General features: G+C 53.8%; 1 protein-coding gene across 1 annotated transcript in view; it reads left to right on the forward strand.

Annotated features, from left to right (window-relative positions):
- TMC3 (transmembrane channel like 3) overlaps positions 1-26,462 on the forward strand; it is a 39,903-nt gene that overhangs the window by 6,006 nt on the left and 7,435 nt on the right. Inside the window, exons 4-16 of the mRNA XM_047086844.1 lie at positions 4,546-4,627; positions 7,874-7,980; positions 8,961-9,059; positions 9,160-9,302; positions 10,543-10,690; positions 11,546-11,589; positions 14,565-14,712; positions 16,330-16,439; positions 19,999-20,077; positions 21,861-22,106; positions 22,764-22,892; positions 23,404-23,471; positions 25,299-25,427. Of these exons, the coding sequence (XP_046942800.1) occupies positions 4,546-4,627; positions 7,874-7,980; positions 8,961-9,059; positions 9,160-9,302; positions 10,543-10,690; positions 11,546-11,589; positions 14,565-14,712; positions 16,330-16,439; positions 19,999-20,077; positions 21,861-22,106; positions 22,764-22,892; positions 23,404-23,471; positions 25,299-25,427 (1,532 nt within the window). The remainder of the gene's footprint in view (positions 1-4,545; positions 4,628-7,873; positions 7,981-8,960; positions 9,060-9,159; positions 9,303-10,542; positions 10,691-11,545; positions 11,590-14,564; positions 14,713-16,329; positions 16,440-19,998; positions 20,078-21,860; positions 22,107-22,763; positions 22,893-23,403; positions 23,472-25,298; positions 25,428-26,462) is intronic.

Raw genomic sequence — 26,462 nt, forward strand, 5'->3', positions numbered from 1 at the left:
CTCTGTGCCGACGGCTCGGAGCCTGGAACCCGCTTCGGATTCTGTGTCTCCCTCCCTCCCTGCCCCTCCCCCACTTGTGCTCTGTCTCTCTCTGTCTCTCAAAAATAAATAAATGTAAAAAACTTTTTTTAATTAAAGCTGGTCCTAAATTTTACTTAACTGAAAAATTAGATAAAGTCGCAAAGGGTCCTCAAGGCTCTGCCTTGGCTTTCTTCTTCCTTTGCACAGACTGTGCCTGAAAACTCTAATCTATTCCTAGGACGAAAATTACCCCTGAGTGCTTATGCCTGTCAGGCGATGATGGGGCTCATGCAATAAATACATTTAACAAAATTATCTTTTTAATGCTAAGCATATGTGCCGCCCGGCTCCCTCATTTTCCCTAAACAGATGGCCTGCAATGCAGTGGGAAGTCTCTTGGAAAATACTAGAAGGTCCTGTTCAGACAACCTGTAATATATATGAGTGAAAAGCACAGCAACTTTTAGTCACAGTGACATCAGTAAGGATTAAAGGTGTAATTCGACCAGGGGCTGACTTACTAGACTCAGGGTTTCCAGAATGAGAAGGGGAACCAGAATTCCCAGCCTCACCTAGAGACGGGCTGCCCAAAGGTGCTCGGTGGCACCTTTGTAGGAGCAATGGCCCTGCAGAAAGGGGTTCAATCCAGTTCAGTTTAATCCACGTGCCACGCTTTGTCCCAGGCCCTGGGGTCATGTCCCGACTGGGTCACTTCCGCCTTCTAGGGGGTGCAGTAAAGTGTCAAAGACAGGTCCCCCTTTCGAGTGTCTTCTTCACGCTTTGGTTCCTCCCCTCCCTGTTCGGAACAACATTCCTCCACCTTTTTATGTGTATTTCTTTTTTTTATTTTGAGAGAGAGAGTGGGAGTGGGGGAGGGGCAGAGAGGGAGAAAGAATCCCAAAGTAGCCTCTGCACTGTCAGCACAGAGCTCAAGGTGGGGCTCGAACTCACAACCGTGAGATCATGACCTGAGCCGAAATCAAGAGTCGGCCGCTTAACCGACGGAGCCACACAGAAGCCCCTATAATTTTTTACGCTGGAAATTTTGACACGAACCACAGAGGACCAGCACCCACTCCGGCTGCCGCGGAGAGAAAACAGAAGCCATCCAGCCCGCAGCCCATCTGTTTATAGTCCTTGGTTTGTCCGACGAAGATGCAACTGTTTTCCAAACAGTACGTTTTGTGTCACGGGCTACCCATTCTCCCGTGACTCCCGGCACTGAGATCCGGTCACCACTCCCAGGGGCTCCACCCTGTCCTGTCCTGGGAGTCCCGGCTGCAGAGCACAAGGCATCCTGGGGGGCCCTCCCCGGTGTCCGGCCTGTGTCCTCGCCCCCCTGGGTCTCCACCTGAGCCTTACAGGCAGTCCTCCTTCAGTGCCAGCAGGGGTCCCTGTTTCTTACGGAAGCAAGGTCTGAGTGGGTGGGGCCTCCGGGACCCGAGAAGTCTCTGCGGCAGGAGGGAGGACACCCAAGTCTCTCTGCCATCGTTTCCCTGCTCTGACTTTGGTTTTCACGTGTAATTCTCAAGATTCCTTCTGGTTCTAATATTCTACGTCCTTTGTTTTTCACGCAATACCCACCAGGGAGGTCACCCTTCCCTAGAGCCTGCATGGCATGATTTGGCACCTGCCTATGATGGTATATAGGCTGATTGGCCTCCCGGAAGGTCCTATTGCTTTTGCACACGTCCCCCTATAATCCACTCTCCTCCGTGCGGGAGCCCGGGCAATCCTTGAAACAGTAAACTGTTTACTTAAACTGTTTAAACTGTTTAAACTGTTTCCTTACTTAAAAGATAGATAGATAGATAGATAGAAGATAGATATAGATAAATAGATGGGTGGATGGATGGACAGATGATGGAGAGATGATAGATAGATAGATATGATAGATGGATGGATGGAGAGATTATAGATAGAGAGACGACAGATACATAGAGAGATGATAGATAGATAGATAGATAGATAGATAGATAGATAATTGATAGAGAGATAGATGATAGATAGATGGGTGGATGGATGGACGAATGGAGAGATGATAGATAGATAGATAGATAGATGATAAACAGATGATAGATAGATAGATGGTTGATAGATGATAGGTAGATAGATAGATAATAGATGATAGATAGATAAATAGATGGGTCGATGGATGGATGGATGGAGAGATGATAGAGAGATAATAGATAGATAGATAGATGATAGATAGACAGACAGAGAGACAGATAGGCATTCATTACACTTAGAGTTAAATCTCACTCCTTCCCATGACCCAACTGATCTGGCCATTGCCACCTGTTGGATCTACCCCACCTCCCCCCTTCCATCCTCTGCTGTAAAATGTCCAGCACGTGCTAACTCGCGGATTGCGTGCTGTCCTGCCCTCCTAGAGAGCTCCTCTACCGATTTATTATTTTTTGAAGTATTGATTTCTTTTCATTCAAGTCTCAGCTCAAGTATGACCTCTGCAGATAGACCTTTCCTGACCCCCTTGTTTAAAAGACCTCTCTCCTCCAGTCCTAATGGACCACGTCCCACGGTGGCGTTGACCCTTTCGTTGCCTTCCCTCTATCTGGATGCAAGCTCGGGGCCAGCTGACGTCTTACGTGTCTTGTCGACTTGCGTCCGCTGTACTAGAAACACACACAGTGCTCAGGACGTGCTCTGGATGAATGCATTTTTCATAAACTAGCATTCATGTGGTTAGAACACACTTATTCCAGGTGAACTTACAAGACTTCCCAAAGAGGCAAGAATGAGCTTATTTGGTACGGAGTCTTACCAGACTCAGTAACCCAGGCCCACAATTAAGACCCATTTCTTCCAAGTCTGGCTCCTGGTTTTGCTTTGTTTTGTTTTTGCTCTGCTCTTAAAATCTCAAATCATTTCAGAGTTTCAGGCTTTCCGTGGAGATTTGATGCACATCATCAGAGAATCAGGTGTTTTTTCCCCATGCCTTTTGGAATCTTGGTCATAACAAATCACGTGTTTCAAGGAAGCTCCTTTAGAAGGCTAGGGCAGACCGTCGTCACCAGAACGAGCGTTGAGGGTCTGGCGGCCTTGAAGCTGAGTTCGGGGCCCCTGACTTGTCACATGAGCACCAGAGGCGGGGGGGAGGAGGGTTTGCATCTCCCACTTAGAAAAATTGCTCTGCGTTAGTCTGTTTCATGCACTGAAATTCTCATTGGAAGAGTAACTCTGAATACCACTGATCAAAGCCCACTTCTTGGACCGATGAGGACCTTGAAAGAAAACGCCTTTCCCAGGAGCGCGCGGTAAGGTAGCGGTTGAACTGGAGCTGGCATCAGGTCTGGGGCCCTCCTCCAGGGCTGCTTACACCGCAGGACTTCACCGCGGGCCAGAGACTCAGATGCTTTCCAACACCAAACCCTCCCCCGAGGATGTGTGATCACCCTGCCTCTGCCTGCTGCAGGGACAACAGAGCGAAAGCTTTGGTCTTCGCCTCCGTGCCAAAGGACATAAGCCACGGGGAAAAAGAAAAAAACAAAACAGAAGGGCAGCACGAGGTAGGATGAGCTGAGCATGACGAGAATGTCGATGGCCGGGAAGTTTGCAGGGAGCAGGGTCTGCCTCTCTCCAGAGACCCTGAGCGGACGCATCACGGGCGTGGTTAGGTCTGAGCTGCGTCTTGGGTCATGAACAGAAGACCAACAATTACAACGTCTGGTGAAACTCGAACAGATTTGCGTTTCGCGTGTCTGGCCTTGGCAGGCACAACCCGAACGGCACGATCGTGCGTTCAGGCATCAGGACCGCGCGCTGTCTCAGACTTCAGAATCCTATAATTGCATTTGGAGCCCTTCTTTCCGCGGTGATATCATTTGCTTCCAACACAAGCCCGGATTGTTTGTGTGTTAAAATGGACAGCCTGCCAACATTGTGAGGGAGCGGCCGGAGTCCCGGCGCGCTGTGCTTTATTCTCCTCAGAGGAAAGAGAGAGAGGAGAAAAAAAAGAGAGAGAGAGCTTGAACTCTTGGCAGTTGCCTCTTAAACACACAAGACGAATTTGCAGATCTCCCCGCTGGTGGCCTCTGCCAGGAGAGAGGGCAGGAGACCAGCACAGGTGTGGGACGGGAGGCACACGGCGGGCAGGGCTCGTGCTCGGCGTATGTTCTAGACTCTCATCCCCCAAGCGGGGAATTGTGGTCATCGGGGCAGTTTGCTGGCCATGCGGACTCCTGGGCCCCAGCCCCAGAGTGGACATCACTCCTCAAGGGATTTCCACTAGTCCCCAGGGCGGGAACGGTAGGAATAAGGCAGCCTGTGACCCTGGACCATACGCACGTCGATACAGACGCCGCAGCTCAGGTCCCAAGCAGGTGTCGTCACCCTAATAAGAGCGGACAGGGGCTGCTCTGGTCCTAGTGTGGCCTCAAGCCCTATGACGTCATAATCACAGGCGTGTCTGGGAACCTCTCCTCCACCAGGGACCTTAGCGTCACGATGTCACTGCCATCCTGACAAATGCGAAGCCCGCTAACCCTGCTCCCTCCTTTCCAGCTCTGGCGGAAATTTGCTCGCGGGGCCCGTAACTTCATGGTCACCTTCATCCCCTGGGAAATGAGGATAAAGAAAATCGAGAGTAAGTGTGGGCGCTCGGGGGGTGGGGGGGTGGGGGGCAGCGGGGAGGCCCTGCCAGTGACCAGACGACGGCGTGGCCCGAGAAGGGGCTCCGTGTCCCGGTCCTCGCCCCGCGCGTGATGAGGCGCCGGGCTGGACGCGGGACGGTGGAGACGGAAGGCATCTGTCCGCCGCTTCCCCGGACGACAGCTGTCCCACATTCGCTGCGGCTCACGGGTCGTTCGTGACTCGGACCCGACACAGACCCAGAAGGAGCAGGTGGAAAACTGCCCAAGGTTAATGTGAGCATTTGCCAAACCAAAACTCAGAAATCTGCATTTTCTTAGGGGTGAGTGGCACCATTTAGAAAACATACTCTAAACTCGTTCACACAACACGCACCCATAACACAGAGCACACAATGCCAGGAACAAACTCAACAGTGGGTCTGAAATGAAGGAAGCTGTAAAATTGGGCCACCACATATCTCAAGAGTCTTGTGAGAGGCACAGGTGACTTCATGTTTGGAAGATGTGGGCCTTCTTAACGTCACTTTACAGCTTTCCAGCAATTGCGGTAAAAACCTCAACACAGTTTTTTAATTTTCTGTACTCAACAAGATGATCGTGAAACGTATATGGAAGAAAACCACCCAGAAGACGCGTCGAAAAAAAATTTTTTTTGACGATGCACATGAGCTTGCGTAACCAAAGGGTTCAAGGACATGAGGAACACTACCGCCCTTGAATCTGTAGCACAGCACTGCAGATACACTGGATTCTTACAGAGTTCTGTTAGATCCTCCACTTAAAGTCCCATTAGCTATTAAACATAAAATAGGGAAACCACGAAAGAATTAAGAGAGAGCGTGTGATCTCCAAATGGATCAGGACAGAAGCCTGTCCAATCCCGAAGGTGAAGAAGGAAATCGTCAAGGAAGAGGGGGCTGCATTTGGTCACCTATAAAGGCAACCTACATCCTTGAGACAGCAAAGCTGAGAGTCAAAGGGAGAAAAGCCCATTTTCGGCATTTCGGTGGAATTTAGCACCGGCACACGCGATGGGCGGGACTGCCCACTGGGAAGGCGTCCCCCGGGGGAAAGTTAAAATCTGTAGCAAAAACCTTCATGCTGTTTGTGCCCTTCGATAAAACTCCCCCATCCCTTAACGGCAGAAGAAACGAGAGCCACGACAAAATCAGCGCAGGCGGACAAAGTCGGTGCCCCACCCGGATTTCTCGACTTGGCTGGTCCAGCTTTTCCCGGCAGCTCTGGGTGTGGATACTGTGACTCACGGCTGTCCCTCCCCCCCCCCACCCCTCCACCCCACCCCCCACCCCTGGTCTCCGGAGCGCCGCCCTGGGCCAACACTGTTCCAGATGCGGGGCACACATCACCTGCCCCCGCCGAGGGCCCAGAGGCCGTGACGGACGAAGTCCAGCTCCTTGTGCCAAGTGGGGCCAACCCACCGTGTTGTGCAATCTGCCTTCCAGGATCCGCCGTGGGATCGGCGGAAGCCAGGCTCCAGCACTGTCTCCTTGCTTGGCCCTTTCCCCTGACCTGCCCTGACCCCCACCCTCCCTTTCTCCAGAGAGCGCTTGCCCAGTGTGCCCTGACCTTGGACAGAAATGGTCTATGGCAGACTTATTCACCCCAGTGAATCCCCCACCAAGTGAAAAGTCAGAAACTTCCGAAATGGCCGGGAGTGGGGCGAGGTTAAGTAAACTACGGAAAATTCAGCTGACGAAGCAATACAATTTATTTTATGGAAGAATTTTTTTTTGCGTGAGAAAATGCTGATAATAATTAATAACTCAAGATGCATGTTGTAGACAGATGCCAATTTTATACAAAAAATCTATACGTGGAGAATAATAATGAGGGGTCACTCGAAAAGCTTGTTAGAAACTCTAATAGAATTTAAAAAAAAATTTTTTTAACGTTTATTTATTATTGAGAGACAGAGAGAGACAGAGCACGAGCCTGGGAGGGGCAGAGAGAGAGAGAGACACAGAATCAGAAGCAGGCTCCAGGCCCCGAGCTGTCAGCACAGAGCCCGACGCGGGGCTCGAACTCACAAACCGCGAGATCATGACCTGAGCCGAAGTCGGATGCTTAATCGACTGAGCCATCCAGGCGCCCCAGAAACTCTAATAATAATGTTAATTTAGTGTTCTAGAATAGGTAATGTTTTTTTTCTTTGTGATGTTTTGTGTTTTCCTATTTATTGTGTTTTGTGTTTTCCTATTTATTGTGACCAATATAAACTAAATTTGAAATACAAATTCAGGGGATTTTTTTTTTAAGTATGGTACAGATCACACACACTCTTATCTTCTTATTAGAAATTAGGTTTTGAATACACTTTTTATTTAGAATAAAATATATAGGAAAGTGTAGGTATATAGGAAAGTTGTAAGGAGTTTCTATAATTCCTTTACCCAGTTTCCCCTAATGTTCACATCTAGCCAATTGCTATATATCTTGAAATTAAGACAAAAAACTTCTAAGAAAAATCCTGGGAATTCTCAAAACTATAACAAATGAAATATATATATATATATATATATATATATATGTATATATATATATATATATCAAATTCTCAAAAGATGTTGATTCTTTTTTTAAAAGAGTTGGTTTTTTTAATTTTATTTTTATAAGGAGAGTGCATGAGCAGGGGAGAGGAACAGAGGGAGAGAGAGAATCCCACGCAGGCTCCCAGTGCAAAGCCAGATGCGGGACTCGATCTCACCACCCTGGGATTATGATCTGAGTAGAAGTCAAGAGTCAGACCCTCAGCCGACTGAGCCACCCAGGCTCCCCTCAAAAGATGCTGATTCTTCTGAACATACATGAAATGTTGTAAATTTGACGAGTATTTCAGAAGTATTTTGACATAATGAATTTGAAGTATAATGACATAATGAATATGTCATTAGGGAACTTATGAAATTAGGGATTTTTTTTTTTGTGCTTATAACTGGAAATACCAGGGAACATCTTGACCCACGTAAATGACTATTTTGGGGGAACACCCCAGTTGGCCTTCTTGGTCTGTGCCCCGATACACGAACAACTGCAACGTTGCTTACAGAGAACTTTGCACCGTGAGGGTTTTATATTGTTCATCCTGTTTATACTGTTTTGTTTTTTGGTCTTTGGTTTTTGTGTGCGTATGGGGGTTTTTTGTTTGTCTTGGGTTTTTTGGGTTTTTTTGGTTTTTTGGTTTTTTCTTTAATCGTTCTTATTATCTTGTCTTTCTTTAGGTCATTTTGGATCTGGTGTTGCCTCCTACTTCATATTCTTGAGATGGTTATTTGGAATTAATATTGTGCTCACAATTATGACAGGTGCTTTTATCGTCATTCCAGAGGTAAGAACTAGCCCAGGAGAGATAAAAATGCGAGTCGTTAAAAACAAGAGATGTCAGAGTAGTTTCATAACACGACTCCCCTCATCATCCTTGTATTCAAGCAAACTTTTTCTGTGGAGGGTCAGCTAGTAAATAGCTCGGGCTTTGCAGGGCCACGCGGCCCCTGTCACACCCCTTCTGTCTGCCCCGCGGTGTGAAAGTGGCCACGGACGGCACATGAACAGTGTGGCTGTGTTCCAGTAGAATTCTATTTTTTTTTAATTTTTTTTGATGTTTGTTTATTTTTGAGAGAGTGAGAGTGAGCAGGGGAGGGGCAGAGAGACAGGGAGACACAGAATCCGAAGCAGGCTCCAGGCTTCGAGCTGTCAGCACAGAGCCCTGATGCGGGGCTTGAATCCATGAACCTCAAGATCACGACCTGAGCTGAAGTCGGACGCTCAACCGACTGAACCACCCAGGCGCCCCCAGTCGAATTCTATTTATGGATACTGAAATTTGACTTTCAGATCGTTCTTAAGTGTCACGATATATCATTCTTCTTTTAATTCTTTTCCAACCATTTAAAAATGCAAAAACGCTTCTTAGCTCTTAGGCTGTTCAAAAAGAGGTGACAGGCCAGATTCGGCATCTGGGCCAGCGTGCAGACACTGTTCAAATAAAACCCACTTCTCAACTAACGTTTGTCCTCCCAAAGTAAACGGGGTTATCTTCCGTGCCATCAAAGAAACCCGGTGACCTCAAAAACCCATCTGTAGAAGCCCCGTCCAGCCCAGCGACAGAATACCCGGGCGGGCTGACCAAGCGAAGAGAAAATCTGCCCACCCAGGATTACCTCTCCATCAGTGAGAATCAACAGAGATCCAGCCCCTAGAGATCTCACACGTGCAACGCCTTCACAGGCCGTGGGGATCGGCCACCCCTTTTCTTCTGGTCCCCTGCCCTCACTGAGGATCCCACGACGTCCTGTTCTCTCCCACCAGCTCATTGCGGGCCAGCCCTTCGGAAGCACGGACAGCAAGACGATCCCCAAGGAGAGTGTTATGTCTGCCCAAGACCTGGACACCGTCTGGTCCCTGGGGGTGAGGTGGAGGCTGGGTCGCACTCTCATCTTGAGGGAGGGCTGAACGGGGGCCACAGTTCTGGAGCCCGGAAGTGACGCTGAGTGTTCTCTCTTTGCAGGGTTATCTACAGTACTCCGTCCTCTTCTACGGCTATTACGGCAGGGAGAGAAGGATCGGGAGAGCGGGCTACCGGCTGCCCCTGGCGTACTTCCTGGTGGGCATGGCTGTGTTTGCTTACAGCTTCATCATCCTCTTAAAAAAGTATGGCTGCTCAGTTTCTCCAAATACATGCCAAGAGTGATACGTGTGATCGCAAGCTGGCCAATACCGTGTAACGTTAAGGCAGAACTGTACCCACTTTGTAGGTGGGGGGACCAAAGCTAAAGAGAGATGTGCTCATTTTAACCAGCAGCTGTGTGCCAGGCTCCGGGTTGGGTCTGGAGAGACAAGAATCCCACAGACTTATCAGTTAACGTAATTTCAGGCGATTTAGTAAGTGCAGTGACAGAGATAGGAACAGGACGGTCTAAGTGACCAGAGCTTGCAGAAAGCCAAACATTCTCCGTTGGCCGCACGTCGGCCTGTGACCGAGCTACGAGTTCGGTAAGGGACAGGCTCGTCCGCGTCATGATGCGGTTGGCGCACCCGGTCCATCACTGAGAGGAGACACGGTGGGAGGAAGACAGTGGGAGGAAGTGGCTGGGGGTGAGGCGTCCGCACCGTCCCCACCGCGAGACCCACAGCCACTCACTTCCCCTCCCCGGGCCTCATTACTAAAATGGGCAGGTTGGCTCCCAAGACGGCCGGGTGCCCTGCCAGCCTTCACACGCCCCGCTTCTGTATTGGGGCCAGACACAGCGGACTGACCGACGGGCTGGGAGTCCAGGGAGAACCCGGCCCCACCCTGCGTGGCTCACCGGCTGCTTCTGTCAGCCTCGTGGGCGCCATCACCATCACCATCAAAAAACAAAAGCCTAAAGAGGTGCACAGTGACCCAGGGGCCTCCACTTGGCAGGAAGCTTTCCAGCCTGGCTTCTGGGGGGTCCCCAAAACCCCCACCTGGAGGACAGGCCTTTTGCTCGATGTTACAATCTAAGAGACGGATGAGAGCAAACTCAGGAGCAAGGACTGTGGAGAGAGAACAGGTAAAAGCTTATCACCAGAGACAGTCTGAAGGCAGAGGGACTTTGACCTTCAGTCTGAAGGAAGAGGGACGGTGGCTCCTGCCTTCAGAGACATCTCACTCAAGGGTGTCATGGGCAGGAGGCACCTGACAGGCTCCCTTCAGTGGGCAGGAAGACGAAGTCAGCTCCAGGGAGAGTTTGATTTCACAGTCACACTGCCCGGCCCCGGGCACACATGCCTTCAGTGACCTCCCGGCCACCAGAGTAGCCAATGCCATTTGCACAAGAGGGGCGCTGGACCCACCGGTGCCCCCCAGGGGCGGCCGGGGCCCATCTGACGCTGCCCTCACATGCTCGTCCCGGCTCCTCTCTTGCAGGATGGCCAAGAACTCGCGCACGAGCCTGGCCAGAGCCTCCAATGAAAACTACACGTTCTGCTGGCGGGTGTTCTGTGCCTGGGATTACCTCATCGGAAACCCGGAGGCCGCCGAGAGCAAAACGGCCGCCATCGTAAACAGCATCCGGGTGAGTGGGGCGGCGCGGGGGGTGCCGAGGGCGGTCAGGGGTCCTCCGACCTCGCCCGCAGCCTTGACCGCGGAGCCCCTGGGCCTCCGCGAGAGTCCGAGTCCTCCTCGGCGAGGGGACCGGCCCCGTGCACCCACACTCCCATGGAATACAGAACGGGGCATTGAAAAACTCTTTACTTTAATTTTCTAAATTTCATCCCCCGAAAATTTCAGTTGGTGCATTGCTGGTAATTTGCATAAGGGATTGCCGCCATATTGCAGGTAATTTGTGAGTGAAAATATACACGCGTGTTGGCGACGTGCGCTTTAGCGGTAGCTCAGGAGAGGAAGCAGTTAGAAGCTCGCAGGGACTCGGGTCTACTGAGCAACCCGACAGCTCAATGCTGCCCCTTTCGGGAAACACCATTAGATCATTTCATTTATTAAATAACATGCTCTGCCCCCTCGTCTCCCCAAGCCCCCATCTGCATTTATTTTAATTTAATTATTTTTTAATGTTTATTCATTTTTGAGAGAGAGAGAGACAGCGTGCAAGCAGGAGAGGGGCAGAGAGAGGGGAGACACAGAATCCGATGCAGGCTCCAGGCTCCGAGCTGTGAGCACAGAGCGCGACGCGGGGCTCGAACTCATGAACAGCGAGGTCCAGACCTGAGCCAAAGTCGGGCAATTAACCAACCGAGCCACCCAGGCGCCCCTCCGTTTTTATCTAATTATTATACAAAGCACTGATGTCAACAACGTCTCACAGAGTGGTTCCAGATACTGACTCATCATTTCTTATCATGAAATAATTCTGAAGACTTATGATTAATGGTAACGCTAAGCTTCTAACTGAATGTGTCTTTCCTTAAAGGAGGCCATCCTGGAAGAACAGGAGAAGGAAAAAAGTAAAAACCCGTACGTATGGAGACTCCCCATGCTTCATTCGTTGAAATGCTACTTTAATTTGGCACAAAAATGATCCAACTCTCTATATCTTATTTTCACACATCGTCAGGTAGCTCTTCTTCGTTTTTAAAAATATTTTTAAGTTTATTTATTTGTTTTGAGACAGAGAGAGAGAGCGAGAGAGCAGGTGAGGACCAAAGAGAGAAGGGAGAGAGAATCCCAAGCAGGTTCCCTACGGTCAGCATGGAGCCCGATGCAGGGCTCGAACTCACAAACTGCAAGGTCATGGGCTGAGCTGAAACCAAGAATTGGACATTTGACTGACTGAGCAGTCCAGACGCCCCTCTTCTTTCTTCTTAAAATCCGTCTTTCTAGTAATGTGACACGTGGGAAGCCTGTAATCTAATCGGTCAGTAGCAGTAGTCAAGAGTGGCTCCTTCCTCCTTAGATCAGGCCACAGGGTGAGAGTTCTTTTACTTAGATAATAAAGGAGGTATTTTTAGCACCAATTTCTAGTTTGCTAAATTAAGCAAAGAGTACTTTATTCTTTTTAATGGTTATTTATTTTTGAGAGAAAGAAAGAGAGAGAGAGCGTGAGCGGGGGAGGGGCAGAGGGAGAGGGAGACAGAACCGGAAGCAGGCTCCAGGCTCCGAGCTGTCAGCACAGAGCCCGACGCGGGGCCCGAACCCACAAACCGCGACATCACGACCTGAGCGGAAGTCGGACACCCAACCTACTGCGCCACCCAGGTCCCCGAGCAACAAATCCCAGAAGTCACAAGACGCAAATAATATCCAATTCTTGTCGACAAGCCTTCCAAGGTGACGGCTCAGATCTGAACTTCTCTGGGATTTGAGGGCTGTCTGGGTGAGGTGAGGCCCTTTAGCCAGAGAGTTGACACGGAAGGGCCAGTCCCCCAAGGGACAGTGACCTGTCCTCACGGGACAACTCTCTGACATCCTCCCTGGGTCTTTAGCCCCTGGATTCGTTTCCGTGACGCAGAAAGCCTGTCGGAGCCATGCCGTGGACGTGGGGAGGTGCGCAAGCCCACGCGAGCCCCTGAGGAAGCAGGTGGGAAGGATTCCCCACAGGGAGGCGGAGGAGGGGCGCCTACTCTCCCTTCGTCCTGAGCTCCCACGACCCGGGACGGTCCCCTGGCCCTTCCGGGCCTCCACTTCCTCCCCTGTGAAACGAGAATGGGGCTCCATAGAAGCTTCTCAGAGGGCAGAGAGCACTCACCCATCACAGTCACCCCCCGGGCACAAAACATGCCGACCCCTTTGGGGCCCACCCCGATTCCCTGAGTTAGACCGTCTGGACGTGGGCCGCCACGGTCCACATTCTTAGCGGGTGATTTTGCTGTCCCCCCACATTTAAAAACTGCAGCGTCTGACTGCAAGGTAACGCACGACCCATCGTGATAAGCAAATACATCAGCAGCAAGACTGGCCTGTTCCCCAAGTCTCTTCCGCGGCTGCCAAAGCCCGGGGAGAATAGGCCCGCGGTAGGCCTTCTGGGACATCCAGGATATTGTCACAGGACGCAGAAGGATTGGGTAGAGGCGGGGGAAGTTCTGCACAGAAAGACAAGGTGACGGTCGTCAGATCATTTGGGGGTGAGCTTCCCCCTTGTACAGATGATGAAGGGCCACCACTGATGTGGAGGGGCGTGTCGCGACCAGCCCGAGGTCACCCGGAGGGTGGAATCACGCTTTACAGAGAGGCTGGTACACCTCTTCTGTGCCCTTCACGTCCTCCTTGGCCACGCCTCTTCCTCCAGCACCTGCTGCGGGGCAGGGCCGTGGGGGCGCCGCAGCTGTGTGCACACGGCCCCTCGCACCCCTCACCCCTCACCCCTCACCGGTACCCGCTGCTCAGTGCCCCCCACGGCCCCTCTGAGGCTGCAGCGTGGGGCACCCACCGAACCCCGGCCAGCGTGCGTGCACGGGAATCTGACAGGCTTGGGGCAACGCCGGGGGTTCACTCTCGGGGAGCCACCCTTGACCAGCAGGGAGGAAAGCGACGACAGAGGCTTCCCTACTTCTCGCCGGGCAGACCGTCCTGAGACACAGCTCGCAAGCCCCTCAGAAGGCCCTGCCGTTGCCGCGAGCTGTGGCCAAGTCTGTCACGTACCCTGCCCTGACTGCTCTCTCCCGCCTCCCCCACAGACCTCCTGGGATCACATCCCGAGTAAAGTACTTGCAAACAGGCCTTTGCCTGATGCTCTGTTTGCAGGGAAACCCAGGCTAAGTCTGGCCCCAAAGTTGGAAGAAGACGCCTTCAAAATAAGCCAGTTGGTTGGGGCGCCTCGGGGGCTCAGTCGGTCGAGCGTCCGACTTCGGCTCAGGTCACGATCTCACGGTTCGTGGGTTCGAGCCCCGCGTCGGGCTCTGCGCTGACGGCTCGGAGCCTGGAGCCTGCTTCGGATTCTGTGTCTTCCTTTCTCTGCCTCTTCCCCTCTCGTGCTCGGTCTCTCTCTCTCTGTCTCAAAAACAAATAAACACTAAAAAAAAATTTTTTTTTTAATAAAAAGATAAGAAATATATATATAGAAGCAGTTGGAATCAGTGAGTTTGCCCCCAGAGTTAGCAAGGAAAGAGCAAACCCCTGTTCCATTCCTCGTTCATCATCTAGAAAAGAGCTAGGATGTGTTTATACGCGCTGGGCCCGTTCCAGGAGCTGAGCATACCACGGCGAGGAAGAGTAAACCATTTCAGAGCGTATGTTCTCGAGGGAAAGACAGCTGATCACCTACCGCATGGACCTGTGCACAGTGTCAGATTCGCAAGACTTGTCTCGAGTCCCCCTGAGGACAGTGGGGTGGGCTTAGAAGTCCTCGTTGATCCCTCAGGAGAGGAGGAGTTTGGGGGTGGGTAGGGAGAGCACGGACGCTTCAGGGCAGAGGGTTCACACGACACGAGGTGGGTCCCGTCGTTCACGCGGCGCCCGGAGCGCAGCCCAGCGCAGCCCGCCTCTCCCCGCAGGGCAGTGACCGTGTGCCTGAGGGTTATTGCCAACATCCTGGTGCTTCTGTCGCTCGCCGGGAGCATCTACCTCATCTACTTCGTGGTGGACCGGTCCCAGAAGCTGGAACAGTCAAAGAAGGAGCTGACGCTCTGGGAGAAGAACGAGGTACTCACCGCCTTCCCCGCACGCGCCCTCCAGGAGAGACGCGAGAGCAGCCTGCCCTCCCCTTCCCGGCTGTTCCTTAGGCAGGTGGGCTGGAAATATCCCCCTGGACAACCTAGTCCCCCTGTCCGAGAACACCGACTGCACGGGCTCTGAGCCACAGGGGCCACACCAAGACCTGGAGGGATGGTTTGGTTGGTCGCTGTCGGGAACGGTTCCGATTCCACGTCACCTTCAAGCGTTCGTTTCCTTCTTCGCCTTTGGGTCTCGAGGACTGTGGTTTGCTGCTCTCTCGTGGTGGTTCTTCGCACACACACGTTTCCAGACACGGACATCCCCCGCAGACTCGCTTTAATGACCAAATCGCAGTCCGTGGCACCTGTCATAGCTGACCACACGCCAGCTGTTAAACACTTAGGTTGTTTCTCTATGTCTTTTTTTTTTTAACGTTTATTTATTTTTGAGAGAGAGAGAGCACAATTAAACGTTTATTTATTTTTGAAAGAGAGAGAGAGAGAGAGCACAAGCAGGGGAGGGGCACAGAGAGAGGGAGACACAGAATCCGAAGCAGGCTCCAGGCGCTGAGCTGTCAGCACAGAGCCCGACGCGGGGCTCGAACCCACGAACCGTGAGATCGTGACCTGAGCGGAAGTTGGCCACTTAATGGATGGACCGGCCAGGCGCCCCCTCCGTATTTCTAAATTAACAAACAGGGATTTCTAAATCCCAAACCAGGCTTGTTTGCTAAAAGGTCTCTTCTCTTGGTCGATGTGAATATTCCCCTGACGGAAGCGGCCGAGAGAAATGTTACGACCACTCTCCTAATTCTTAGTATCTGTTGTAAGGCCGCTGCCTCCCAAGCCCCATTGGCTTTTCCCGCCAAGGTCTAAAAGGCAGATGCAGAGACCGTCCCGCCAACTGCTGTTGTAGAAACGAGCGTCATCCTTGGAATTTACGGAGCAAAGTGCGTAGGGGAGAGGCTGTTCTTAGGTTTTCCTCAAGCGACCCTCGTTGTTCAGAACCTGAGACGGCATCAGGTCAGGTTTTCTCAGGCCTCTTATTTCATGCCAGGTAAGTGGGTTACCTGTGTTTGCAGATAGACCAGGTTTTTAAAGGCATATTCAGATATGGCATCTTTCCTTAGCTCACACCGCCCGGGTACCAGCTAAACGTCCTTCTTTCGTCGTCAGAAAGTTAGATAAACAGGACCCAGGCGTGACCCTCGAGATATTTACTCTTCTGTGTGCAGAAAGCGTATCCGATCACCTGTCGGCACCCCCCTTTCCTGTGTGTAATAGTTGGGTCACCTCCACCCGCCACCCAAGTGACCAGCAGGGCAATTGGGAGACGTGGCGGGACTGCTCACAAATCCCCGGTGGCAAACGTCAGCATCTCGGATTGAAGCCGGCTCCTAAAAGGAGTAAAGCCCGCGACAGGGTGGCAGGGGCCTCTCCGAAACATCGAATCGGCAGGGATCTGGAGGAGGGTTTCCGGGTGGGAACCGCACAGCCCTCCGGGTGCCCAGCGACTGCACGGAAGGCCAGGAGGCCAGCGGGAGGCACGCGAGTCCGGGCCAGGGGGGGACTGGGGACTCACGGCCGGCTCGCGCTCTCTCGGCAGGTGAGTGTGGTCGTCTCCCTGGTCACCATGCTGGCGCCATCAGCCTTCGACCTCATCGCCGCCCTGGAGATGTACCACCCGCGGACCACGCTGCGTTTTCAGCTGGCAAGGTACGGGAGCCCCGTGGGAAATGCCACGCGGGGGGCACCCGTGTGCCCCCCACACGGGGGACCCGCGTCCCTCAAGAGCCCAGCTTGTTCGCTGCCCTTAAAGCTTAGCACAGAACTTCCCCGGGGGTGCCTCTCAAGGAAAGCAGGATGCGCAGGAGAGAAAGGGGGAAGGAGGAGGAAAAGGGGGCTGGGAGAGAGGGGTGGACAGGGCGGTGCGAGGCTGGTGGCTGGACGCGACGGCTGGGGGTGCTGGAGGCCCGAGGTGTGGCAGCTGCTGGGTCTGACGGGGTGTCCTGGGACCACCCATGGGGGCAGGGCACCCACATCCGTTTCTAGTGCTGGCTTCACCCCGTCTCCCTGAAAACTCCACGGCCCCCAGAGGGCAGTCCCCTCGTCCACGCGGTAGACCAGGAGCGGGGACTGTTGGCCGAGCGGGGCCGGGGAGGCGCCACACAGCCCCGCCTCACATCTGCCTCTGCGTTGTCTCTTGTGCCGCTTGGTGACATTCTGCAGAGCCAGTCGCCCGCCAGCTTCGGGCAAGGTTGCTCTCGTTCAGGGGTGGCAAAGGTCGTCCCGAAAGACCAGAGGGTGAACGGTTTGGGTCTCGCGGAATAGGTCTCAGTGGCTTCTGCTCAGCCCCGAGGTTGTTACATCAGGACAGTGGCCAGGGGCCATTTGCAAAGGAGCAGGTGGGTGTGGCCGTGTCCCTCACAACTTGACTGACAACAATAGGTGGGGCTAGGATTTGGCCTGAGGGCTGTTTGCCTCTCCCTAAAACCCAACTGTCATCTCAAAGGCAGAAAAACACGCCTAGAAAGATCGAGGGGTCTCACTGTGGTTTCGATCTGTATTTCCCTGATGATGAGTGATGCGGAGCATCTTTTCATGGGTCTGTGGGCCGTCTGGATGTCTTCTTTGGAGAAGTGTCTGTTCATGTCTTTTGCCCATTTCTTCACTGGATTATTTCTTAGGTGTTGATTTTGGTAAGTCCTTTATAGATTTTGGATACTAACCCTGTGTCCAATATGTTATTTGTAAATATCTTCTCCCATGTCGGTTACCTTTTAGTTTTGTTGTTTCCTTGGCTGTGCGGAAGCTTTTGTATCTTTTTTTAAAAAATGTTTATTTATTTTGAGAGAGAGGGTACATGTGCGTTAGCGGGGGAGGGGCAGAGAGAGAGGAAGAGAGAGAATCCCAAGCAGACTTCTTGCTGTCAGAGCAAAGCCTGATGTGGGGCTCAATCCCACAAACTGTGAGATCATGACCTGAGCCAAAATCGAGAGTCAGACGCTTAACCGACTGAGCCCCCCAGGTGCCCCAGAAGCCTTTTATTCTGATGACGTCCCACTAGTTCATTTGTGCTCTTATCTCCCTTTTCTCTGGAGATTGTCTAGTAAGAGGTTGCTGCGGCCTGTTTGTCCTGTAGGATTTGATGGTGTCCTGTCTCACATTTAGGTCTTTCACCCATTTTGAATTTATTTTTGTGTATGGTATATATAACAGAATACTACTCAGCGATCAAAAAGGAGGAAATCTTGCCATTTGCAACAACGTGGATAGAACTAGAGTGTATTACGCTAAGCAAACTAAGTCACTCACGTGTGGAATTCGAGAAACATAACAGATGAACATGGGGGAAGGGAAGAAAAGTAAGATAAAAACAGAGAGGGGGTTAAAAACCATAAGAGACTCTTAAATACAGAGAACAAACTGAGGGTCACTGGAGAGGGGTAGGGGGGATGGGCTAGATGGGGGATGGGCATTAAGGAGGGCACCTGTTGGGATGAGCGCTGGGTGTTGTATATGTTAGCTAAGTGGAATTAAATAAGAAAGAAAGAAGGAAAGAAAGAAAGAAAAGGAAAGAAAGAAAGAGAAAAAAAGAAAAAAGAAAGAAAGAAAAGAAGGAAAGAAAGAAAAAGAAAAGGAAGGAAGGAAGGAAGGAAGGAAATAAAGAAAGAGCCGTCAAGGGGTCTGCAGAAACCTCCCCACCCAGGGTGGCTCCGGGATGAGATTCCAAACCGGCCCAAACCCGGTCCTCCTCCTGTGCCCAGCCCCAATCTTGACCTGAGGGAGACAAGTGTCTGCCTCAGCTCTGTCCTCACCAGCAAGCATTGGGGAGGATCAATTCTATTACTTCGTTGGTTCTAACAGCAATCGTATTATACAGATCGGTCTCGTTATTCACGGTCAAAGCTAGAGAAACAGAGCCATCAAGAGACTCGCCCGAGACAAATTAGGGCTAATTCTGGTCATAAGAGCAAGACATATTGTTTTAGTCCCATTAACTCACCACAGCAGATCATGTCACCTTTTGTCCAGGGCCCGGGGAGGCCCAGAGCAAAGGGGGACCAGGAAAGCACGTGTTAATCCTCTGTTCTCCTGTCGGGCAGCACTTCTGAGCATATTCGGAGGGTCCTGCCCTGTGCAGGTGCCCCAAATGCAGAGAAACGGGCTCTGGCTGGGTGCACCGGGAGTCGAGGGAGAGCCAGGGCTCCTCTGGGCAGGGAGTGGAGGAGAGAGCCAGAGCTGGGTGCGCAGGGAGTCGAGGGGCGAGCCAGAACTCCTCTGTGCAGGGAGTGGAGGGGCGAGCCAGGGCTGGGTGCACAGGGAGTTGAGGCGCGAGGCAGGGCTCCTCTGTGCAGGGAGTCGGGGGATCCAGGGCTCCTCTGTGCAGGGAGTGGAGGGGCAAGCCAGGACCGGCGGCAGTGATGCCCCAGACCCCCCTGCTGGCTCCCACCCACGTGTCTGAACTGCACCTGTGAACAACGGGGCCTTGGGGACCGAGGGGCGACGCCAAGCATCAGCTTGGAGTCTGGTCCTCGGGATAAAGCCGTTTCTCTTCTTCATGCACCTGTACCAGTTTCGTGACCCCCTAAGTGCCAGTCAGGGTCCCCAGGAGGAGCTGGTGAACCCGTCGCTCGCCTGTCTGGCCTCGTCCCCGACGTGCGTCTGTCAAGGCTCAGGCCGTGTGCTGGGAGATCCCAGGGCGTGTTTGCCCGGCCGGGAGCGCGTCTCTGATCGGTGGCCGGCTGACCCCCCGCTCACAGCTGCCCAGAGTCCCCCGAGCGGCTGGCGGCCTGACCCGCGTGTGGGAAGCAGACCCCGTGGCGCTCAGGTGGTGTTCCTTCCGCCTCTGGAGAACTCTGGACCCATGTTGCAATCCACTTGTCCCTTCAGCACGTGCCTGACCAGTTGGGAGGCTCGAATGAGATCCTGCCTGGAAAATCACCTTACGAACCAGGAATGGGGACACAAGGATGCGTAATTTACACGACCCTCCGGAGCCCCACCTCCTCAGCTCACACGCTTCCTGCGACACTAGCGGCTTTAGTATGCTGCCCCCAGGACAGGGCCTGAAGGGGTCCCCAGGCCCCATCCAGACCGACTGAGCAGGACGCGCTCTGGAATTTTTATTCCGCCCCCCCATACGATTCTGAAGGGAACCGCGTGGGGCAGCCACTGTCTCGGGGTGACCGTGAGATTCCCTCCCAAGTGGGGCACGTCCAGAACCTCGGGCTTGCGTGTGGGGCTCTCTCTCAAGGCGGGCGTGTGCTTTCAGGGTCCTCGTGCTGTACCTGGGGAACCTCTACAGCCTGATCATTGCTCTCCTGGACAAAGTTAACAGCATGAGCGCTGAGGTGAGTGCCGTCCTCGGCAGAGGCCCCCGTCCCATCCTCGCTGCCACGCCTGCACGCGCACACGCACACGCACACGCGCGCGCGCACACACACGCATGCATGCCCACTTGTGCACACACGCACATGCACACGCACATGCACATGCACACGCATGCACACACGCATGCATGCCCACTTGTGCACACACGCACATGCACACGCACGCACACACGCATGCATGCCCACTTGTGCACACACGCACATGCACACGCACGCACACACGCATGCATGCCCACTTGTGCACACACGCACATGCACACGCACATGCACACGCATGCACACACGCATGCATGCCCACTTGTGCACACACGCACATGCACACGCACATGCACACGCATGCACACACGCATGCATGCCCACTTGTGCACACACGCACATGCACACGCACGCACACACGCATGCATGCCCACTTGTGCACACACGCACATGCACACGCACGCACACACGCATGCATGCCCACTTGTGCACACACGCACATGCACACGCACGCACACACGCATGCATGCCCACTTGTGCACACACGCACATGCACACGCACATGCACACGCACATGCACACGCATGCACACAAGCATGCATGCCCACTTGTGCACACATGCACATGCACGCACACACATGCCTGCACGCGCACATACAAACACACGCACGCGTGCGCACACATGTAAACACGCATGTGCGCGCGCACGCGTGTACACATGCATGCGTACACACGCGCACACATGGGTGTGCGCGCATGCGTGTGCACGCACGTGCACATACAAACACCTGCACACACGTGCAGCACACATGCACATGCATACACACATGCATGTGGGTGCACACAGATATACACGTGCATGCGCGCACACATACACACGCACACACGTACTCACACATGCTCGCACGTGGACACACACGTGCACACACGCACACCCACCGGGGCCATCACCCTTGCGGACATTGTCACCGCTTACTCTTGCCCTCCATTCGTCTCGTTCACCACTCAACTCAGCTGTGGCCTTCTCAAGGTAAAGAGAGCAGAATTAGCCCCGCCTCCAAGCTAAAGAAACTGAGGCCGGAGCTTACGGCTGGCGAGTGACCCGGCCGGGAGAGGGGAGCGGGGGCGTCTCGACTCCCGCTCCCTTGGCCGGGGCCGCCCGGCCTCTGTGAGCTCCATCCGTCGGGACGAGGCGGGCGTCTGCGGCGACAGCGGACCATCCCGGGAAGGGAGGCTGGCCGTGAGACTCGCCGAGGCGCTGGGGAGAACGCGAGCACGCGTGGGGACAGTTCAGAGGGGGCCCCCCTCCCGGGGGCGCCCCTTGTAAGCCCGCGGCACCTGTGAGGCGCCCCACGTGGTGGGGGAGGGGGCGTCGGCCGGCGCCCCCTTCCGAAGGCTCCCACGCGCAGAAGCGGCCGTGGCGCCACACGGACGGGGCCCGCACACCGCCCCGGAGCGTCCCCGTCAGCCTCAGCCTGCTCCTGCGGAACGCGGGGTGACGACTGTCCCGACGCGCTCGCGGGGGCGAGAAGATGCGCCGGGTGTTAACCTGGACGGTGTCTGGAGGCCGGGGCTGAAGGGGCCAGCCACCCAGCTAGAGAGAGAGAGAGAGAGTGGACAGATAGACGGAGACGGACAGGGAGACAGACACAGTGAGAAAGAGAGAGGCGGAGGGAGATCATTCCCAAGCAGCGCTGTTCTGGGTGTCTACCATTCTTATTTACAAACAGGCAGCAATCTTTTTTGCTTCCTTCCGTCGCCCCCGCAGGAAGCTGCCACCAGCAGTAACGCGAGCCACTGGACGGGGTCTACTGTCTTCTCTGCCGCCAGCGCGGCCCCTGAAGGGGAGAAATGGGCCACACGTGGGCCCGGGACCGGGCTCGGGAGAAGCGGAATGTGGACCCCAGAGGAGGCTGGCCTGCCGACCCCCCCCTTGCCCCTCGCGGGGGCCAACAAGACCGCCATCTACACCCAGAGTCTTCAGGACCAGTGCTGGGAGACATACGTCGGCCAGGTGGCTCCCTCGGTCCCTCGTAGAGGCCCTCCACAGCCATTCATCACTTCGTTCTGAAGGGTCACTACCTCTGTTTCATAGGAAAGGAAACTCAGGTTCAGTGAGCGTTTCCGATTTTCTCCGATTTGATGGTAACAATCGGCACAAAGACCCGTGCAGTGTCGGCTACGTGCCGGCCCCGTGTTAAGCGCTTAGTCCTCATGAGACCCTATCGTGACCCTCCTTGTAGACACACGCGGGGAAACTGAGACTCCAGGGGTGAAGGTACTTGCCCGTGGACACAGACAGTAAAGAGCAGAAGGCAGGTCTGAACCCGGGCATCCGCTCCAGGCTCGGCCTCCCCGTACGGGATCTCACGCAGAGAATCTCAGCACCCCCCCCACACCCCCCCCAGGTTATTGTCTGTCCTGTGAACTTGAATCACTGGCCCCAAGTCGTCTCCAGTGCCTCAGAACCACAGACCTCAGGTTCTGTCCTGGTTTCGTGTCAGGTTGGACTCAGATACCAAAATTCAAATTCAGATGCACAAATATTCGTTGAACGCCCATTAGGCACCAGACGCGAAGACACCACGGTGGGGGTGGGGGTGGCGTGGGGACTGGCAGAGGTTGGGGGCCCTGCAGGAGGCGGTGGCCCCAAGGACCCCCTGTGTTCCAGGAGATGCTGAAGCTTTCCATCATCGACATGCTCTTCACCGTGGCCAGCATTCTGCTCATCGACTTCTTCCGAGGACTTTTCGTCCGGTACCTGAGCGACTACTGGTGCTGGGACCTGGAAAGCAAGTTTGTAAGTGAGATGCTGGGTCCACGGGGAAGCTCCTATGGCTGCACCCTCCTCTCCTGATGTGGCTGAAATGGGAGGGAAGAGGGGAGGGTGCACAGGGCTGAGTTGCCTTCTCGTTCTCAGCCGTACTGTTTCCTGGGGTGGCCACGCAGACCGCGACCTCTCTGTGTCTGTAACACCAAAGAACCCTTTGTACGTGACTATCGTGAACGGGTTTGCACGAGGAACTTTGGAACCGTTTATTTATTTTTTTAACACTTATTTATTATCTTTGAGAGAGAGAGAGAGACAGAGACAGAGACAGAGCGTGAGCAGGGGAGGGGCGGAGAGAGAGGGAGGCACAGAATCCGAAGCAGGCTCCAGGCTCCGAGCTGTCAGCCCAGAGCCTGACGCGGGGCTCGCACTCACGAACCGTGAGATCATGACCTGAGCCGGAGTTGGATGCTTAACCCACTGAGCCACCCAGGCACCCCTGGAACCGTTTTTTAATGTGAAAGTTCCTTTTCTCTTGTAGCCTGAATACGGGGAATTCAAAATAGCAGAGAACGTGTTACATTTAGTCTACAACCAAGGAATGATTTGGTAAGTATCAAAGCTCCTTCTTACCTTTGTGTACCTCTCATCCAGGCTAAGATTTTTTTTTTTTAAGTTTATTTATTTATTTTGAGAGAGGGAGCGTGAGCGGGGGAGGGGGGCAGGGAGAAAGAGACAGAGACAGAATCCCAAGCAGGCTCCGTGCCGTCAGCGCTGAGCCCGATGCGGGCCTCCAACTCACAAACCGTGAGACCATGACCTGAGCCGAAATCAAGAGTCAGACACTTAACTAACTGAGCCCCCCAGGCGCCCCCGGACAAAGATTTTGCCTTACTCGGTCTGGACGGGACACGATTGTAACAGTCATAAGAATTAAAGCGACATAAACAGTTCCTAACTAGACCATCTTGCAAGTGTAGTTAATTTTACTATGGCTTTTTAGCAATGGCTTTCTAAGCATTTTGCAGAAAGGAACGAGAAAAGAAATAGTCTGTATTTAGGCCACTATTAGTCACAGCCCCCCCCCCAAATATATATCTATCTATATAGATAGATAGATACATAGATAGATAGATAGATAGATAGATATCTGCACAGGAACCATTAGAATAAGCTGCTGGGAGGTTGAGGGATGGCTGGGAACACAGTCTGCTGAGCCCCCAGGAGCTCCAGGGAGTGGCTGTGTCACTGCTGGGTCCAGGCCCGCCCTCAGCCCCCCCGCTGTCCCTCCCATGTGCCTCCATATTTTCATGGAGACACTGAGCCCAGAGCATGGCCATCGTCCAGACGGAGAGACCCATCCTGGGATGAAATCCATTCACATGGGGCAACTCCCGGCCAAGGCAATCTTTTTCCTAAGGACACCGAAGACGCAAAGGGACCCCCACATACGCAAAGGGACCCCCACATACGCGCGTGTCTGTGGGAGCACGGCGGGGAGCTCCCCGAGTCAAGCCTCCGCCTCTGGTTTTGCGTATCAGACCACACGCAGTGCTGTCTGTTCAAACACAGGCAAGGAAAAGAAGTTTCCATCCTTCTTTTCGGAGGCTCCGTGCATTCAGAAAACACAGTCTCTCTCCCTAATCATTCAGTAAAAGGCATGAGGCATAGAGAAGCATCGAGCAACGTTTCCTCAAAGTCTGTACCCTTATAGTCTGCTCCCTTTTGCACAGTTTTCACAAATGCAGTATTTAAGGCCACACCCAACGCTTATTTAATATTTTGCTCAGCATCAGGCACTTTTATAACTACAGTAATCTCGCATCGTGGCAAGAAGAAGGGTGAGTGCAGTTCATAAGATAGTTTGTGAGGGAGGCCACTTTCATAGACCTTTTGTGACATCATCTTCTAATGGTTCTGTTTTACTGGGAGTTCGTGTTAATCTCGTAGTGCCGACCTTACAGGTTAAACTTCATCACCTGGGGGGGGGGGGGAATGTGTAGGAAAACCCGGTGTATGCGGGGTTCAGCACTGTCCCCCAGCGCGGGGGTCTTGGAACAGAGCCCTGCAGACCAGGAGGGGACTGCCGTATGGGCAATTTTGTCAAAGCGAGAAAGCAAAGATTCTCTTGGGATTTCTATTCGCGACAAGAGGTACTAAGGCGGGTCTCTCGGGAAAGCGAGGTGGCCCGAGGCCAACTGTCAAGTGTTGGGGCGAACGTGTGTGCCCCCCGCCGCACGAGGAGGCAGACACGAGCGCCAAGCACACCCGCGTGGCAGGGGCGTCATCACAGGGTCACTCCTCGCCCGCGGGGGCGACCGGCCGTGTCCGCGAGCCGGGCGGCCCGGCTCCCGGCCCCTCCGGGGTGTCTCCGGTTCCTTAGGCATCGCGGGGACGTCCGAAGCGGCACAGCTCACCGCCTCCCCTGTGCTGCAGGATGGGGGCCTTCTTCTCCCCGTGCCTCCCGGCGTTCAACGTGCTCAAGCTGATCGGGCTCATGTACCTGAGGAGCTGGGCCGTGCTCACCTGCAACGTGCCCCACCAGCAGGTGTTCCGAGCCTCCAGGTGAGTGGGAACCGCGGCCGCTGCACACGGAGGGCTCGTCGGGCCTCCCGCCCCCGGGGCCACGTGCCGCAAGGGGTGTCCCAGCGGCCGCCTGGCCCTGGCCCTGGCCCGTCCGTCCTCCGGTCGCACGTGCCCTGAAGCCCCCGCCCGTGCTCCGCCCTCAGATCCACTCCGATTCACTCCTCCCCAGCTCCTCACATTTGTTTTGAAACGCCTTCCTGGTCTAAGAACCATCTAGAAAAGGCACAAGGCGTAAACGTGCACGAACCGAATGCGATTAGGGAACCAGCACCCAGATCAAGAAGCAGACCCAGAGTCATACCCGGAAGCCCCCCTTGCACTCGATTCCCCTCGTTACCGACTCCTAAGGGCGCCGCGTTTCCCAGTTTCTTGCTTTGTGTACCGTCAGCCCTGAGCTCGTGCGGTGCTTCCTAAGGAGAGCACCCCAGGGCCTTTATCCCTGCTCCTGTCGGTGGGCGCGTGGGGTGTTCCCCGCGCTGCTAGGAACAGCGTTGCCTTCAACAGTCCCCTGAGCGTCCTTTTAAACTTTTTAAAAAATGTTTCTTTGTTTTGAGAGAGAGCGAGCGAGCAGGGGAGGGTCAGAGAGAGAGGGAGAGTGAGTCTCGAGCAGGCCCCGTGCAGCAGCACAGAACCTGATGTGGGCAGAACCCACGAACCTTGAGATCATGACCTGAGCAAAATCAAGAGTCAGACGCTTAACTGACTGAGCCACTCCTGCACCCCCCGAGCATCTTTTTTTTTTTATTTTTAAAATATTTATTTATTTTGGGAAGAGAGACAGAGACAGAGACAGAGTGCAAGCAGGGAAAGGCAGAGAGAGAGAGGGAGACATAGAGTCTGAAGCAGGCGCCAGGCTCCGAGCTGTCAGCACAGAGCCCGACGCGGGGCTCGAACCCACAAACCGTGAGATCACGACCTGAGCCGAAGTCGGAGGCTCAACCGACTGAGCTCCCTCCCCGCCCCCCCCATGCCCCGGGAGCCTCCTGCAGGAAGAGGATTTTTCTGTCTAAAGAG

The sequence above is a fragment of the Lynx rufus genome, unplaced genomic scaffold (assembly GCF_022079265.1).
Source record: "Lynx rufus isolate CCGP_SWC_20201006 ecotype Redwood Valley unplaced genomic scaffold, mLynRuf1.p SCAF_21, whole genome shotgun sequence".
Classification (NCBI taxonomy): domain Eukaryota; kingdom Metazoa; phylum Chordata; class Mammalia; order Carnivora; family Felidae; genus Lynx; species Lynx rufus.